Here is a 17,949-nt window from a genome sequence, read left to right on the forward strand (position 1 = left end):
CGGGCCCGGCGCCGCCGCTGACCAGAGTTAGAGTCCAATATGGCGGACACAAGGGGAAAGGGATCCCAGTTTACGTCGGGGGAGGGGGAAGGAGCGGCGGGGAGGGGGAGGGGTGTGGGCGCCCTCCACCACCCCCCCGCCTTACTCCGCCCTCCCCAACGCCGCTCCCCCTCTGCCTCGCCCGCCCCCTCCCGGCGTTAACGAGCGCCAGCGCTCAGGGCACGCCGGGAGTTGGAGTCCACGCACCCACGTCGCCGCTGGGAGCACACGGCGGGATGACCACGATTCCCGTCAGGCCGCGCGCAGCCGATAGCCCGGTCGCTGCAAAGGGCTGGGCCGGGGAGGCGGGGGAAGGTGGCTGAGCCGGTGACGACACCGGCGCTCTCCGCACCCCCCCGGCCACGCCCACGTCGCTCAGCCTTCTGGGAGTTGTAGTTGGGCGGAAGGGCCGGGCCGGCGCAAGGCTCTGTCGCCCGCCGGGGACGAACTACAGGACTGGGGGCGAGGAGTTCCGCCTCTTTGACAGGCATGCACACGCCCCGGCGCCCTGCGCCCTGCGCCCCGCCCCCCCGAGTGCCGCAGGCCGGCCCGGCCCCCGGGATGCTTCAGGCAGGCAGCCGGACTCTGGCCCGCCGGGAGTGGCCCGGTGACCTTGGGTGGGTTCTGGGTTCGAGTGCGCCTTCTCCACTTGCAGGCTGTGACCTTGGGCCGGTCCCCTAGCTCGAGTCCAGGTCACTCGCTGGGCACAAGAGCAACCTGCCTCGTGGGTTTGGGTGTGGTTCCAGAGGGCGCCGGGCCTGGCTGTGCGCGGAGCTGCTTTCCCGAGAGCGCGGCCGCGGTCGGGCCGGGGTCCGCCCTGGGCGTTGGAACGGCCTACGCAGAGCAGTCGTGGCTGCGCCGGGGCCCGTCCCCGAACACCTGTCCGTGCGCCTAGAAGCCCTGGGCCTGCGGGCGCCCTTCCTGAGCCTGCGCTCTCCCTGCATCCGCGTTTAGTCGCCGCCGGGGGCTCCTGGTGCCTTGTGACCCGATAAGGCCCCGGATGGTCGCGACATTTCTCACGACCTCGCGTTTACCCACCTCACGCGCTTTGCACCCGGTCATACCCTCCCGAGCCTTCCTCTGCTCTCTGCCCCGCGGGGCCTCTGACTCCCGGGTCAGAAATCTGAGCTCTCCGTCTGGACCCTCTTCGTCCCTGGCCGCCTTGCCCGTTATCAGCCAGCCCCAGGTACAGTTCTGCCCTTAGGACAAGAGGGGTCCCTTGCCGAGGCCCTGAGTTCCCGAGCGCCCTCTTATCACAGTCACCGAGACATCAAAGACATCTTTTCCCCTCTGGTTCAATGGATGGTTACGGGACCGAGATACCGTTAGCTGTGGGCTTGCCCATATCTCATTGCCGAACCTCACCTTTGCCCCAGCTGCAGCCACAGCCTTCTCATCCTCTGACCCATTCTTCATGACAAAACCAGAATGAGCTATGATCAAATCAACCCTCTGCTTAAAGGCCTTCAGAAACTCTACTTGTCAGCAGAATAAAGGCCCCTCACCCCTCCCAGAGGGTTTTGGATGCCCCTGCCCTGCAGGTGATGGTTGAGAGAGTGGGTCCGGGCGCCTGCCTGGCACTCTTCCTTCTTTGGCACTCCCCCAGGTAGGCAAAGTCTCGGGCTGCTCCCCACCCCACAAGGGCTGGGTCAGATACTGCTTCTCCCACAGCACCTATGCTTTCCCTTGTCCTAGCACATTGACATTGAATTGGGATTCCTGGTATTCACCATTATCCCCAGAGAGGTCTTAGGGCACTGGGAGGGCATGGGAGTGCCCATCTCGTGCACCTCTGAATCCTAGCTCTTGCTAAGCAAGGCTGGGCACACACCAATCTAGTATTTGCTGGATGAATGGATGACATAATAATCACTATTTGTCAAGCAATTATGTCCCAGCCATTCTGCCCCTGCTGTATCATCTCATCTAATCCACATAACCACTCTTGAGATAGGCACCATTAGTCCTATGTTATGGATGAGAAACTGAAGTTCATAGATGTTAAGGGATTTGCCCAACGTCATCCTGAGAGTCAGATATGGGGCCCAGATTCCAACTCAGGTGTGGCTCTGGTGTGACTTTTGGGTTCTGGCTGGGCACAGGGGGATAACAATTGGGAGTTCCTTTGAGAACCAGGGACAGGAGAAACCTCTGTGAGGAAGTGAACTGAGCCGGAGCCAGTCACTCACAACACAAAGGACTTCAGCAATGCAAGACTGGAGCCAAGAAAAGCTCCACATGTCCCAGGAAACTACAAAAGCCACTGTGGCTAGAGCAAGTGAAAATGGCAGAAGCTGCAGGGTTTATTCTAAATGCAGCTGGGAGCCATGGAAGATTATGAACAGAGTGTCAGGGTAGGAAGTATATTTTTGAGAGAACTACAGCTGCTGTGTGGAGAATGGATGTCAGGGGAGCAAGACTGGAGTCCAGGACACCGTGACAACCTTGTGGGGAATGGAGAGGGTACTTCTGGCAAACGAGTGATGAAGTTTCATTAGCTCCCCCATAAGAAATTAAGGGACAAAAATTAAATACTAAGGTACAAGATTTTGTCTGGTAAGGCTGAGCTTTGGAGGGCCACAAACCATTGTAATATTTAAAATTTGTTTCTTCTCCTAACAATCCATTTTCACCCCCTTGAGGGTTGTATTTAGATCCTCCAGAAAAACAGAACCTGTGTGTGTGTGTGTGTGTGTGTGAGAGAGAGAGAGAGAGAGAGAGAGAGACTGAGATTGATTTCAGGAATTCAATCACACAACGATGGAGGCTGGCAAGTCCTGAAATCTGCAGGCAGCAAGCTGGAGACCCCATTCAAGTCCAAAGGCCTGAGAAGCAAGAGGGCCAATGGTGTCACTCTAGTGCAAAAGCCAGGAGGCTGGAGACCCAGGAAAAGCTGATGTTTCATTTGAGTCCCAAGGTAGGAAAAAAAACCAAGGATCCAGCTCAGACATACATGGGTAATAGAAGTTCCATCTTTTCCTTCTATTCAGGCCCTCTTGTTCTATTCAGGATTTCAACTGATTGGATAAGTCCCGTTGACATTGGAGAGGGCAATTTCTTTACTCAGTTTACTGATCCAAATGTTAATTTCATCCAGAATCATATTTGACCAGATGTCTGGACACCCTATAGCCCAGTGAGGTTGACAGATGAAATTAACCATCACAAGGGAGAATGTAAGATGTAAAGGCCAAGAAGGGTCTTGTTTACTCTTAGAAGTAAGAGCAGCTCAGTTCAGCAGGAGCATGAGTGGTCACAGGGAGGTGTGGGCAGTGACTTTGGAAAAGATTTGCCATTCAGAGCACTCCTGACCCTGGAAGTCTCTTAGAACTGATCTGCAGGGAAAAGCAGGATATGTTGGATTTTTTTGTAAAAGTGAAGTTTTATTACTTCCATAATGTAGCAAATATTGTTGACCAAGCTATGAGTGTGTACTAATAACACAGGACAACTTTTAACAAAAAATTAGGTAAGTTGGGGCACCTGGATGGCTCAGAAGGTTAAGCGTCTGCCTTCGGCTCAGGTCATGATCCCCGGGCCCTAGGATCGAGCCCACATCGGGGCTCCATGCTCAGCGGGTAGCCTGCTTCTCCCTCTGCCTCTCCCTCTGCCTGCTGCTCCCCCTGCTTGTACTCCTTCTCTCTCTCTAAGAAATAAAATCTTTAAGAAAAAGAAAATTAGGTAAGTTAATTATCTCACAATTCATAACCAGTCAACATTATATAATAATGAATCATTACCTAGAAAGCCTTTCCTAATTTCTGGCTTTACTAAGTCTGCAGAAAGAACGGTTGGACACCCCATGCTCAGGCCACTCCTTGCCCCAAGCAGAACCACAGCAGCAAGGTTTTGCCACCAAGCACAACACAGGGAATTCTCTGCAGAAACTTAAAATGTGAGAATGGATATGAACACACTATTGTTTGGGGACCCCAAAGAATTAGGCCATTCTTGATGCTCACCCAAAATTGCACTCTGTAGGTCAGTTAGCTCTGCCCATGTGGAGCTCCTACCCAGCTTTCACACGCCACTTGTAAACATGAGAAACAGTCAAGGATCTCGAGTCATTTAAGAGACGGCTCAAGGCCAGATACAAGAAATGTGTGTGCAAGGGGGGCAGGCAAAAAAAGTGTTAATGGAAGTAATCAAAAAATTTTCAAAAAGCTGCTAATAGCCTGAAAGATATTTAAGAAAGGAGTCCCAGAAATTAAAAATATAGCCAAAATTGAAATTCAGCAGAAGGGTTGCAAAATAAAGTTCAAGAAGTTATCTAGAAAGTAGAACAGAAAAAGACACAAAATCAGAGAGAAATGAGACTTCGAAGTTCAGACCAGGAGGTCCAACAACTTTCTAAGAGTTCTAGAAGAAAAATGGAGAAAAATAACTTTTGGAGACACCTGGGGGGCTCAGTCGGTTGAGCATCTACCTTCAGCTCAGGTCATGATCTCAGGGTCCTGGGATCAAGCCCCACATTGGGCTCCTTGCTCAGCGGGGAGTCTGCTTCTCCCTCTCTCTCTGCCCCTCCCCCGGCTTATGCTTGCGTCTCTCTCTCTCAAATAAATAAAAATCTTAAAAAAAAATTAAAATTAAGAAAGGGAAATTCATCTCACTAGATGTCTTAGCAGTAACAACATTTGATGCTAAATAGTGGAGCATGGAAAATTCTGAAAGAAATTCTTTTCTTTTCTTTTTTTTTAAGATTTTATTTATTTATTTGACAGAGAGACAGACAGCCAGTGAGAGAGGGAACACAGGCAGGGGGAGTGGGAGAGGGAGAAGCAGACTCCCAGCAGGGAGCCCGACGCGGCCACGATCCCAGGACCCTGGGACCACACCCTGAGCTGAAGGCGGACGATTAACAACTGAGCCACCCAGGCGCCCCATGAAAGAAATTCTGAAAGAAAATTACATACAATGTAGAATTGCATAGTCAGACAACAATTTTGGACATTCAAACTATATCTTTTCAGGTAAACAGACTGTAACACAGTAACAACAAACCCTAAAGTACTTGTATAGACGACCTGGGTGTTTGGTTCCAGACATTGCCGAATACCCTAATAATGTGAGTCACATAAATTTCTGGTTTCCCAGCACATATAAGAGTTCTGTTTGCACGACCCCATCATGTTAGACGTGCAATAGCGTTTTGTATACAACAAAATGCACATACTTTAATTTAAAAAAGCTTTATTGCTAAAAAATGTTAACCATCATCTGAGCTTTCAGTGAGCTGTAATCACTGATCATAGATCATCATAACAAATACAATAATGAAAAAGTCTGAAATATTAAATTACCAAAATGTGACACACAAACCGAGCACATGTTTTTGGAAAAATGGTGCCAGTAGACTTGCTTGACACAGGGTTGCTACAGACTGTTAACTTGTAACAACGCAACATACATGAAGCTCCATAAGCGAAGCACAGTAAGATAAGGTACGCCCGGGGCTGTATTTCTCACATACACCTGAGATTACTAAGTACCTCTCTTCCATCTTATAACTGACATGCGACCTCAAAGGTCACCCAATCTTGACAATGACGGAGAAGGGCTTGGAAATTAAAAGTACAACCAAGGGGCGCCTGGGTGGCTCAGTTGTTAAGTGTCTGCCTTCAGCTCAGGTCATGATCCCAGGATCCTGGGATCGAGCCCCGCATCGGGCTCCCTGCTCGGCGGGGAGCCTGCTTCTCCCGCTCCCACTCCCCCTGCTTGTGTTCCCTCTCTCGCTGTCTCTCCGTCAAATAAATAAAATCTTAAAAAAAAAAAAACTGAAATTGTAAAAGAAAGCCAACAGTAGGGTTACAAGATAAAGTTAAGATTATCCAGAAAGTAGAAAAAGACAGATGGAAAATAGGAGAGAAAAAAGAATTACAAGTTCAGTGGAGGAGGTGGGATGACTTCCTAGTAGGGGTGAGGGAAAAAAAAAAAAAACCAACCTGGGAAAAAAAAAAAAAAAAGAACCAACCCAAATTAGAACAGGCCAATGGAAGCCTGTGAGGAAAACAGCCCTGACATTTTACGTTATTGGATGCCTGAAACTGTGGTAGAAAGTTGGATACATGGCAAGTATGATAGAACATATACCTGTCACCATCTGATACGGGGACAATGTGGAGTCATCATTGCATGCCTGATTAGTGTTTTAACTAGAATATATATGTATATATATGTACATACACAAAATATAAGAAAGACATAAATGTTTAAGAAATTGGAATGCTGGGCGCCTGGGTGGCTCAGTCGGTTAAGCATCTGCCTTCGGCTCAGGTCGTGATCCCAGGGTCCTGGGACCGAGTCCCACATCAGGCTTCCTGCTCCACGGGGAGACTGCTTCTCCCTCTCTCTCTGCCTGCCACTCTGCCTACTTGTGCTCTCTCTCTGTCAAATAAAAAAAATAAAATCTTAAAAAAAAACGTAAAAAAGAATTTCAACAGCCCTTAAAAAAAAAAAAGAAATTGGAATGCTACTAAACACATAAACCGGGGGTCCAGTTTTTCCTGTTTTCCAGTTCTAAGGACACTGGGCTAAGAAGCAAGGCTTTGCCTGGAAAGAGGATACTATCAGGGAGTCTTCTGGGGTAAAGAGACAAAGCTGAGTGGGGCTACAATTCCAGCGAGATGGGATGAGTCAATCACTGAACCTGACAGTTTTTCTCTCAAGACACTGACAAATTCTCACACTCTACAGGCAGAAAGCTAAGAGACAAAGCTTCTGAACAAACCCAGAAAGCAGAGGAGAGGTTGTGACAGTTTCACCAGGCTGAGAAGACAAGGATTATAGGTCAGGACAAAGCAGAGAGTGGTACCCTGATACCCATTGGGAAGCTCTCAACGGCATCCTGACAGTAGGAGGTGAACCACCAGCAGACAGGGCTCCATGAACCGCAACATGGCCTTACTACAGCCTAACGTGCCATCAGGCTAAGGTGACTGGCACCTGCCCTCTTTTCCCCACAGAGAAAGACATCTGTAGCCACTACCATTCTTTGTGCATAAGTTCAGCTTTCACTTAAAAATTTCCTGGTGTGTCAAGGCACAGGGCCTTTTGACTGAAAATAAAAAGACAAACAACTATAGAAATAAACCTGTGGGTGAGTCACATACTGGAGTTAGGCAAAGACTGTCGAGTAATTACAATTAACATGCTCAAGAAAATAGAGGAAAAAGGTGTAAAAACAGATGAAATAATGGAGAATTTCACCTGAGAATTGAAATCTGTAAGAATATTAGCTAAAACTAACAGATAAAATAACTGGAATTAGGAATTTAGTAGATGAACAGATTAGATACAGATTAGAGGATTAATGAATTACAAGATAATTCAATATAAAAGATCCTAACTAGCACACAGAGAAAAAAACCACAATTGATAAAACAGGAAAAAAAAAAAGTCTTAAGAAATGGATCAGACACAGTTGAAGGTCTAACAATATGTAATTGGAGTCCTAAAAGACAAGAAGAGTGAACACCACAGAAGCAGAGCTCTCCAAAGCTGATGCCAGACAGCCACCAGTTTCAAGAGTCCCTGTGAGTCCTAAGCAGGAAAAATACCAGCAAAACCACACCTAAGCACATCATTATCAAACTGCTGAAAACAAAGACAAAGCAAAATGTTAGCCAGAGAAAATATTCACTTCTCTTCAAAGACATGACAGCTAGCCACAGCAGAAATGAAGCTGGAAGACAATGGAATGACCTAGTTGTTACGCACACACACACCAAAAAACCCCAACTTACAATTTAAAAAAATCTTGTTTTATCTAATGCAATACATTCAAAATATCATGAGCTAAACATGTAATCAATATAAAAACTACGAACAAGATACTTTATACTCTCTTTCATACTAAGTCTTGAGAATCCCATTTGGGTATTAACTTCCAGTCACTCCGCATTTGGATTCACCACACTCCATGTGCACAACAGCCACATGTGGCTCACAGCAACCATATTAGACAGCAACTTAGAATTTTTTACTCAGAAAAAAATATATCATGAAAGAATGAAAGTAAAATAATGGCATTTTCAGATTAACAAAGATAGAATTTATTGCCAGCAGGAATTCACTAAAAGAAATACTAAAAAAAGCTCATTGGGCAGAAGGAAAATTCTTTCAGATGGGAATGAAGAGAATAAAGACCACAATAAACGGAATATACACACACATACAACACACACACAGATATATATGAAATTACATATAAATGGAATTCTCTATCTATATAGAGATATAACCTTATTTTATACTAGCCTTTTTCATTTAAAAATTGTGATAATATATAATACAAAAATTACCATTTTAATCCTTTTCAAGTGTTTAATTCAATGGCATTAGCTACATTTATAATGCTGTACAATCATCACCACTGTCCACTTTCATCAGGTTTCATTGTCCCAAACAGAAACTCTGTACCCATTAAATGATACCTCCCCTTCCACTCCACCTCCAGCCCCTGGTAATCTCCCTTCTAATTTACCTCTATGAATTTGCCTACTCTAGGAACCTCATATTTATGTACCTCATATAAATGCAGTCATACGATATTTGTACTTTTGTGACTATCTTGCTCAGCATAATGTTATCAAGGTTTATCCGTGTTGTATGTATCAGAATTTTCTTTTTAAGGCTGAATAATATTCCCTTGAATGGATATGCCACCCTTCCTGTACCCATTCATCTGTTGATGGACATTTGGATGGTTCACACCTCTTGGCTGTGGTGAATAATGTTGCTATGAACATAGGTGTACAAGTATCCATTTGAGTCCCTGCTTTCAATTCTCTTGGGTATCTATCTAGGAGTAAAGTTGCTGGATCATGTGGTAATTCTGTATTTAACTTTCTGAGGAACCATCAAACTTTTCCAGAGAAGCTTGGCCATTTTATGTGTCTACCAGTAATACACAAGGGCTCCAATTTCTACACATCCCTGCCAATACTTACTGTGTTTTTTGGTAATAGCCACTCTAATGGGTGTGAAGTGGTATCTCTTTGTGGTTTTGATTTACATTTCACTGGTGACTAATGATTGAGTTCCTTTCATGTGCTTATTTGCCAGTTTGTCTACCTTCTTTGGAGAAGTATCTATTGCAGTACTTTGCCAGTTTCCTTTTGTTCTTGTTGAGTTGTAAGAACACTGTAAATATTCTGATTATTGGTGTCTTAGCAGATATTGCAAGCAGATGACGGGCAAATATTTTCTCCCATTCTGTGAGTTGTTTTTTCACTGCTAGTGTCCTTTGAAGCACAAAAGTTTTTAATTTTAATGAAGTCAAATGTATTTATTTTTCCTTTTGTTGCCTGGATTTTTGGTGTCTTATTTAAGAAACCATTGCCAAATCTAAGAAAAATATAATGCAAAGTTTACCACTTGAATCCTTTTCAAGTACACACGCTGTACAAGTTGTTTTCAACTTGCCTCTATATTTTCTTCCAAGATTTTATTTTTTAAAGTAAGCCACAGACCCAACGTGAGGCTTGAACTCATGACCCCAAGATCGAGTCACATGCTCAACCAACTGAGCCACCCAGGTGCCTGATAGTATTGCCATCTTAACAATATTAAGCCTCCCAACCCCTAAGCATATGAGGTGTTTCAGCTTAGGTTCATTTCTTTCAGCAAGGTTTTGTAGTGGTGTTTTCTCAGCCATGTTTCGGTATATAGATTTTATACCCACTTGGGTTACATTTATTCATAAGGATTTTATTCCTTTTGATGCTATGAAAATGGAATTGTTTTAACTTCCTTTTCAGATTGTTAATCGACAGTGTATTCACTGATTTGTGAATTCGTATGTGGCAACTTTGGCGAATTCATTTATAAGCTCTAACAGTTGTTTGTGGGCATTGTGGGTTCTTTAGTCCTCTACTGTTGTGCCATCTGCAGATACTTTTTCCTTGTTCATTTCCAACGTGTATGACTTTTCTTTCTTTCTTGCCTAACTGCTTTAGCTAGAACTTCTAATACTATGTTGGATAGAAGTGATGAAATAAATCAACCTTGTCTTGTTCCTGATCTTAGAGGAAAAGCTTTGTCTTATCATTGAGCTGTGAGCTTTTCACATATAGCCTTTGTTATGTTGAGGTAATTTTTTTCTTTTCTTTTTTTTTTTTTTAAGACTTTATTTATTTGAGAGAGAGAGAGAGCACAAGTAGGGGAAGCAGCAGGCAGAGGGAAAAAGAAGCAGGCTCCCTGCTGAGCAGGGAACCCAATGTGGGGCTCAATCCTAGGACTCTGGGATCATGACCTGAGCCAAAGGCAGACGCTTAACAACTGAGCCACCCAGGCGCCCCGAGGTACTTTTTTTCTGTTCCTGGTTTGAGTGTTTTCATCATAAAAGGGTGCCTGGAAACATTTCTTCTGCCAGCAGTTGAAGGGATCATGTGTTACTTTTTCTTTCCTACAGTCTATTAACATAGTAATTGCATTGATTTCCATAGGTTGAGCCACTCTTGCATTCTTGGGGCAAGACCCACTTGGTTATGGTGTGTAATGTTTTTAGTATGCTGCTAAATTCAGTGTGTTAGCCATCTGTTGTAGGTTTTTTGCATCTATATTCACAAGAGAGATTACTCTGCAATTTTCTTTTCCTGTAGTGTCTTTGGGTGGCTTTGGTATCAGGATGATACTGACCTCATAGAATGAGTTAGGAAATGTTCTCTTGAATTTTTTTGAAGAATCCAAAAAGCAGTATTCTTTTTTATGTGCTTGATAGAATTTCCCAGTGAAACCATGTGGTCTTAGGCTTTTCTTTGTTGGGGTTTTGAATACTTCAATTTCACTTTTCATAGGTTTCCTCTTATTTTCAATTTGGAGTGAGTTTTGGTAGTTTGTATTTTTAGGAATTTATCCATTTCAACTAAGTTATCCAATTTATTGGCATACAGGTATTCTTAGTAGTCTTTTGTAATACTCCCTACTTCTATAAAATTCAGTAATATCCTCTCTCATTGTTGATTTTATTAATTTAAATCTTTTGTTCTTAGTCTAGCTAAACACTTGTCACTTTTATTGATCTTCTCAAAGAAACAACTTCTGGTGTCCCTGGTTTTGTTTTCCGTCATCCATTTATCTCTGGCTTAATCTTTACTATTACCTTCCTTCTGCTAGCTTTGGGGTTTTTTTTGCTCTTCTTTTCCGAGTTCCTTAAGATATACAATTAGGCTATTGATTTGATCTTCTGCTTTAATGTATATATTCATAGCTATAAATATTCCCCAAGCGCTGCTTTTGTTGCATCCCTTTTGTTGTGTTTTCATTCTTCTCAAGGTATTTTCTAATTTCCTTTGTGATTTCTTCTTTGACCCATTGGTTGTTTAAAAGTGTGTTGTTTAATTTCCACTTAGGAATTTTCCCGAATGTTCGTATACTATAACATAGTAATTTCACACTTAAGTATATGCCCAACAGGTACGGAAGCAAAACTGCACCAAAAAAGACACAGAATGTTCACTCTGGGCTATTAAGAGCCAGAACACTTAAATGGCTGAAAGAATGGATAAACTAAAGCATATTCATCTCATGAAATACATAGCAAGCAAAGTGAATAAACTACACAACATGAATGAATCTCAATGTAACACCGAGGAAAGGAATATACACTCCCAATCCCGATACACATTGAAGACGTTCATCTATTTAAGTTCAAAGAACAGGTACAACAAAATTATGTGATTAAGGTTGCATGTTTTGGTAATTAAATTATAATTATAGTCAAAGGAGTGACCTCCATAAAAATCAGTAAAGCAATTGCCATGGGAGAGAAGGCAGAGTGTACTGATTGGGAGGAAGGACTAGTAGGGGCTTCTAAAGTATTGACAATATCCTTTTTCTTGTTATGGTTGGTTGGTATGGTAATTCATTGAGCTATACTTTTTTTTTTTTAAGATTTTATTCATTTATTTGTCAGAGAGTGAGGGAGAGAGAGCACAAGCAGGGGGAGCAGCAGAGGGAGAGGGAGAAGCAGGCTCCCCGCTGAGCAGGGAGCCCTATGCGTGGCTCAATCCCAGGACCGTGGGATCATGACCTGAGCCAAAGGCAGATGCTTAACCGACTGACTCACCCAGGTGCACTGAGCTACACTTTGAGGTAATTCAGTGAAGTGTGCTTTTTCCTGTGCTATGTTTCATGGCATAAATGATAAATATAATGGCTTTATGTCGGTTAACAACTTTAATTACCTCATAAAAGCAAAGGCAAATATTTTCTGGAGGAACCCACCTTCAATCCAGTTCTCAAAGAATTTTCAGATAGTGTACCAAGTTACATGGGCTCAAAATAAGGGAGAAAGTTGCTCACAAAACACACAAAGGACGAAGTCATTAGAGACAGCCAGCAAGAATAAAATTTCAGAATTAGACCCACAAAGGATTTGGATACTGGAATTAACATATACAGAACATAAAACTGACAAATCTCTAATTAAAAAGGGAAGGCATAAATACTAATGATAAAAAGATGCTACAGAGTTTAATTAGCTTATAAGAGATTATGAACTTTATGCCAAAAACTTGTAGAGATGAATGTATAAATTCCTAGAAACTGGCAACTTAATAAAACTGACAAAAATTTGAATAATTCTCAAACATTTGAAAAAAAAATCAAATCAGTACTTTAAAATCTTTCCTCAATGAAAGCAACAGTTCAGAGATCTTATTTATGAGTTCCATTTCAGTCAAGGAATAATCCTAAATCAGGATACAGAGAAAACTCTAGTCTCTTTGTCGGGAACAAGCCTCACTGAAACCCAAACCTGGCAAAGCCTGTGTAAGATCATAGGTCACTGTAACTACACATGAACATAAACTTAGGAAAAACACAAATATTGGCAAAACAAACATATCTATAGAAAGAAAACATCATGAACAAGGTGGACTTATCCAAGAATGCAAGGTGGTTGTACACCGGGGCGGGGGGGGAAATCAAGGAACGTAATGTCAATGACCTCACCTTTCCGTAGGGAACTTTCAAACCTTGAGGACTGTGGCTCATCATCCCCTCTTGCTCTCTCAGGACTCCTGTAACTGACCTTTGCATTTTGACTTTTCACTGGTTTGGGGGGGCTGGGTTGGGGACAGCCTCCCTCAAGGAATGTACACCCAGAAGGCAGTGATATACGTGGATTTCTCAATACCCACCAGAGCCAAGTGCAATACCAGAGCAATGCAAGCATGCACTGAGTGTTTGAATAACTTCATTTTCCTCTGATCTGACTCGTCTCCAACTGAAGGTCGGGCCTCTGAGCTCCAGGTGGCCAGCATGTTCACCTTTTCTATCTCTTGGGCCACTCGATAGGTGTGGAGAAAGGCTAAGGCAAGCTCTGCCAGCACCAACTGCCTGGGAATCCCAAGCCCACTCCCTGTTTCCAGCTTTCTGGGCACTTGACCAACTAGGGCACTGACCAACGCTCCTGGGCCCTCGCCCCAGAGTGGACGGTGACCGTGTCTGGGTGGTTGAGGCAGGGGTGCACCAGAATCCCAGGTCCATCTAAGTCCACGCTGCTCAGAGCTCCTCTCCTGAGCTAGTGCTGGTCAGACAGCCCCACAGCCAGCCTTGCTTCTTAGGGCCGAGGTGAAGATTCTGCTGAAGGATTCCAGGGCCTAGACTTGTGGTTCCATTCCAAGAACGACCTCTCGCCTGCTGGTTTCTGGACAGTAGCCAGACAAGCAAGTTTCCTGCACACACTGACAAAATATGCTGAACTGGAGGAAGACAGGAATCACACATCTTGGGCAAAAGGGTAGAATATCCATCCCAGAGAGCAAATGAATGCACAAAAGAAATCTGGTTCAAATTAATGGTTTTATTTCCATCTGTAACACTAGCAGAGGAGTCCGAAATAGACTGATGTACATGGATATAGTTTAAATGTAACAAAGAAAGATTTGAACTATGTACAATGAAAAAAGGAAAATGATTTTTTTTCTCAATCAACCTTTTCCTATTCTGCAGTTTCTAAGTAGTAGAAACTAACCATTTTTTTCCCCAATTTAATTTAGTATGAAGGAATACAACCTTTATGATCAACCATTTGTCCTTAAGCACAAAACTTAAAGGAGATTTTGGCTGCATGGTCGTCTTGGTTTCTGAAGTCTGGGTACTGCTGGAACATAACAAAAGAGTTTCCACGAAGCCCAGAAGGAACTTAATGGCAATGATGTCCAAATAGAGGGTGGACACACCGAGCATCGTGCCGATGAGAACTGATGTCCTGCCCTCCTCGACTCCAAGTAGAAAATTATTACTTTCATCCAAATTAACTGGAAGTGAGCCAAACAGTTAAAAAGTCAGAATGAAGAATAGAACAAATTTGTTTTCACAGAGAGGAGGGACACTCCTTCAGCCCCGTTTAAAGTGAATTCTGTGCCGAGTCCCTGCTCCTTCAGAAGGGTAAACTGAAGGTCAGTTATTGCTAGCAAAGCCAGAGGAGGCCCTGTTTCCACCTTGAAGATGTTTCACAAGAAGAGGCTGTTGGTTTGGCTTAAAGCCCTCTGAGGAAGGAGGGTGCAGAGGCGGAGGCAGGCTGATACGGCAAGGACTCTCCCCACTAGCTGCCCCAGGCCCTGTGCTGTGAGGGGCATCTCAGGCCACCCCGCTGCCTCCCTAAGGACCAAGAGGCTCACACCCATAGATAAGCAGAGCATGTTATGTGGCTGCCTTGGGGAGGAGAGGCCACCACACTTTGCCAACCAAACCTATGGAGCAGTCAAAAGCCCAAAGGATCAAAGCCTGAAAGGCCCAGAGAAGCAGCTTCTAAAGTGAATGTCAGTTGGTGTGGGGGTGTGGGTGAAAGCCAAAGAGTCCAGCTAATGGCAGGTATGCCAAACTCTCTGAAACTCTGGGCAGCCATGACGTGGACAATAGCATGGACATGGGTGGCTGGTAAGGCCACAGGTATTGCCACCACCTCCCAGTACTGATGCTTGAGTAGACATTAGGCAGTGGGAACTGAGGACCAGAGGGCATGTGGCAAACAGGATAGATTTTATCAGAAAAGAGAGGATACCCGACCACGTCTGCCCTATAGAGCTTGCAGGGCCTGTGCCAGGTGAAAAACTCTGGGACACGGGTTAAGTTCCTGAGAACAGGTGGTGAACAGGACGGGGTGGGACAGGCACTGCTCCACAGGCAACATGAGGCCTCTGAGGGGACACTAAGAGTGCTACATCTCCTGGGCTGCTGAAAAGTAGGCAAAGAACAGGCTTTATTGCACACTTCGTTCTTAGGAACCTGGGAATTGCCCTGTAGCGATTCTCTTGATCTACAGAAATCCCTGCACATCAATGCTAAGGTGCAGGTGGAATCACGGGTGACCTCTGACTCTCAAAGGAAAAAAAAGTCCGGTGGTGGGTCTTTCCAGGGCCATGCTCACAACACCCGGGATCCTTGGGCTGGATGGACTTTGTTTGGCTTGGTCACGGTGGCAAACAGATGCCTGGGTCGATGTCATTGCCTGGGAGAGCTGGGCAGACCTGCGTGCTCTCTGACCAGGGCCAGCCCCTTGACGACACTGCCAGGAGGAAGCTGGGGCAAACTTTCCAAATGGGGAAAATTTCTTGGCAAACATGCAGGTTCCAGAAAGAGGCTAGAACCACGATTCTCAGTTCCAATGTGCCTAACTCCCTCTCTCCTACCCTGGAACCAGACCACCCAGAGCAGAGATGAAGCCCCTGGCCTAGGCGGGCCCTGGCTCCAGCTCCACAGCAGTGACTGGAGGTAACGAAAGGGCCTAAAAGGGGGTTGGAAACAAAAAGAGCAGTTTACATATCAGATGTTGCTTTTGAAATAGTCTTTTTGAGCTCAGGAAATTGAGGCAGAGAACCCATGAAAGGCTGTGTGGAGAACCCAGCCAAGCTGTCTGTCTGTTCGTCCACCTCTCCTGAGCAGCTCTCCACACTTCATATATAAATGGGGTGGTATCGTTTGTGGTTGATCTTTTTCCTGCAAGTTGGGCAAGTGTTAGCATTCTTGAGGGAGTCACGGAGGCACTGGCTACAAAAGACGTGGCCACATTCTGTAGAAACAATGAGACGTCCATTCTGTACAATCTAGAAAACATAAAAAGAACAGCCTCCATGTTTGCCCTGGTCCCAGAGCAGCGGCAGTCCCCAGAGAACCTCACTTCTGCTGAGATGAGGGGAGGAAGGGCTAGGCAGGTCTGGAGAACTGAAGATACCTACCTGCTCTGTAGTGTAGACAAGTACGAGCGGGGTCCCTGAAGCCTAGGGCAGAGGCAGGAGCCACTCTCCTGGCAGCAGGGGCTCAGGAGGGTTGGAGGGACTCCAGATGACGGAACCCACAGGTCTACTGAGGTCCAGGGCCACCGTGTGAGCACACAGGGGGCAGTGCCAGACGGCTCAGGGGCCACAGGAAGCACTACTGCTTCTGCTGAGGCTGGGACGGGGAATACACGGGATGGACACACTTCCACATGGAAGCCCAAGGAACAGAGGGTCCAGAGGTGAAGGCTGCAGGGCCCAAGAAGCTGGCACAGAGATGTGTGATAGGCCATGGGCCAGCCAGGCCTGACTGCAGAAGAGAGTTATCAAATCCCACCAAAAGAGAAGACCCTCTCTCTCATCTAATTCTTTCACTGAAGCTGTGTGGAAACCAGAAGCAAGGAAGACACAGCTAAGTTTGCTTACCTCAGAGTACCCGTCCATGCAGATCGGACAACTGACAGTACCAGAGGGCCTAAAATCACAGTGTTTCATGTCAGTTCCTCGGCAAACTCAAACATTCAATTACTCTAAGTGGCTTCATAGAAGCAGCCCATATCCCTTAGCACAGGCACCAAGAGACTTACAAAAAGGCCAGCTGCCCCAAGGGGGTGCACTGGGGAGGTCAGAGGGGTACCAAAGTTCAGACAACCGGAGGTGCCCTATCTTCCCAAACCCCCAGCCTGTGTTCTCTGCCTCCCCGTCTGGGGCAGGAGCTGTCCTGCTGCAGATCACGGAGAGCCACTGGGTCTGTTCCGCACAGCAGGTGGTTGAGTGTGCCACCAGCCCAGGGCTAGTCACATCTACGCTGCCAGTGCCAGGCACGGTCTTATCCCGCTGGGGATGGCTTAACTGGCTCTGAATCCAGACCCACCTGCACCCAGCTGCTGAGCAGCTGCTCTGACAAGACCTTCTCGAGCCATGGGCTCACAGAACTTGCAAAAGGTCCAGTATTTCCAGTACCCTAACCCTGAGAAATGGAAGCGGGGGGTAGAGGATCCCCATTCCGGGGGGCCAAGGGGTCCCACATAGCCAGAGGCATCTGGTGAGGCAGCAGGGCGGCAGGAGTGCTGGTACCTGAGTCCTGTGGCTGCCTCCTCCCTGGTGTTTCGGGGAGTATGGGTGGTCACGTACACGTCTCTGTCCCTGGACAGCTCCTCGTCATCACTGCTCACCACACAGCTATCAGCGTGGTCCTGGCGTGGCCGCCTCGCATTCCTCCTTGGCCGCCTCCTTTCTGAGGTGTGAGTCCATGCTCAGGGCAGGGTCCCTAGCCCTATCACCCCACCACCCCCTTCCCGCCTGGTAAAGACCACAGATCCAGACTTAAGAGGCACGGCCACCACACCCAGAAGGTCCTGCCCAGCTACGGAGAGGCCACCCTCCTGTCTTCCCAGGAGCCCCATCCCTGCCATGAGCAGGTGTCTGAGCTGGGAGGCCACCTAAAGTCTAAGGTGATAAGCTTTCTCCAAAATCCAACGGGACCGTAGCTCAGCACTCGGGGTGCTGTCTCTCCTCAACCAGCACAGTGCCCTGACTGCAGGCATCTTCCTGCTCAGCATCCACACACCCAAGGGCCTGACAAGGACTTCGGCACTGCACCTGCCCCCCATGTCAGTTCTGTATCCAAACCCAATGAAAGAGAGAGGAAAGCACTCACCGTCAACAATCTTTTAAGAAGGAGGAA

General features: G+C 45.9%; 1 protein-coding gene across 4 annotated transcripts in view; it reads right to left on the reverse strand.

The window, feature by feature from the left end:
- Window positions 1–17,949, reverse strand: part of LOC103676619 (E3 ubiquitin-protein ligase RNF4) — a 207,227-nt gene that overhangs the window by 158,272 nt on the left and 31,006 nt on the right. Inside the window, exons 5-8 of one of the 4 annotated variants that reach the window (XM_040625120.1) lie at window positions 17,923–17,932; window positions 17,340–17,499; window positions 16,689–16,737; window positions 13,827–16,091 (exon numbers count right to left, since the gene is read on the reverse strand). The exons of the other annotated variants lie outside the window; for them this stretch is intronic. Coding sequence (XP_040481054.1) covers window positions 15,942–16,091; window positions 16,689–16,737; window positions 17,340–17,499; window positions 17,923–17,932 — 369 coding nt within the window. The 3' untranslated portion in view covers window positions 13,827–15,941. Of the gene's footprint in view, window positions 1–13,826; window positions 16,092–16,688; window positions 16,738–17,339; window positions 17,500–17,922; window positions 17,933–17,949 lie in introns of those variants that run through there. 4 annotated transcript variants of the gene reach the window in all.

Source organism: Ursus maritimus, unplaced genomic scaffold (assembly GCF_017311325.1).
Source record: "Ursus maritimus isolate PB19 unplaced genomic scaffold, ASM1731132v1 scaffold_8, whole genome shotgun sequence".
Classification (NCBI taxonomy): Eukaryota; Metazoa; Chordata; class Mammalia; order Carnivora; family Ursidae; genus Ursus; species Ursus maritimus.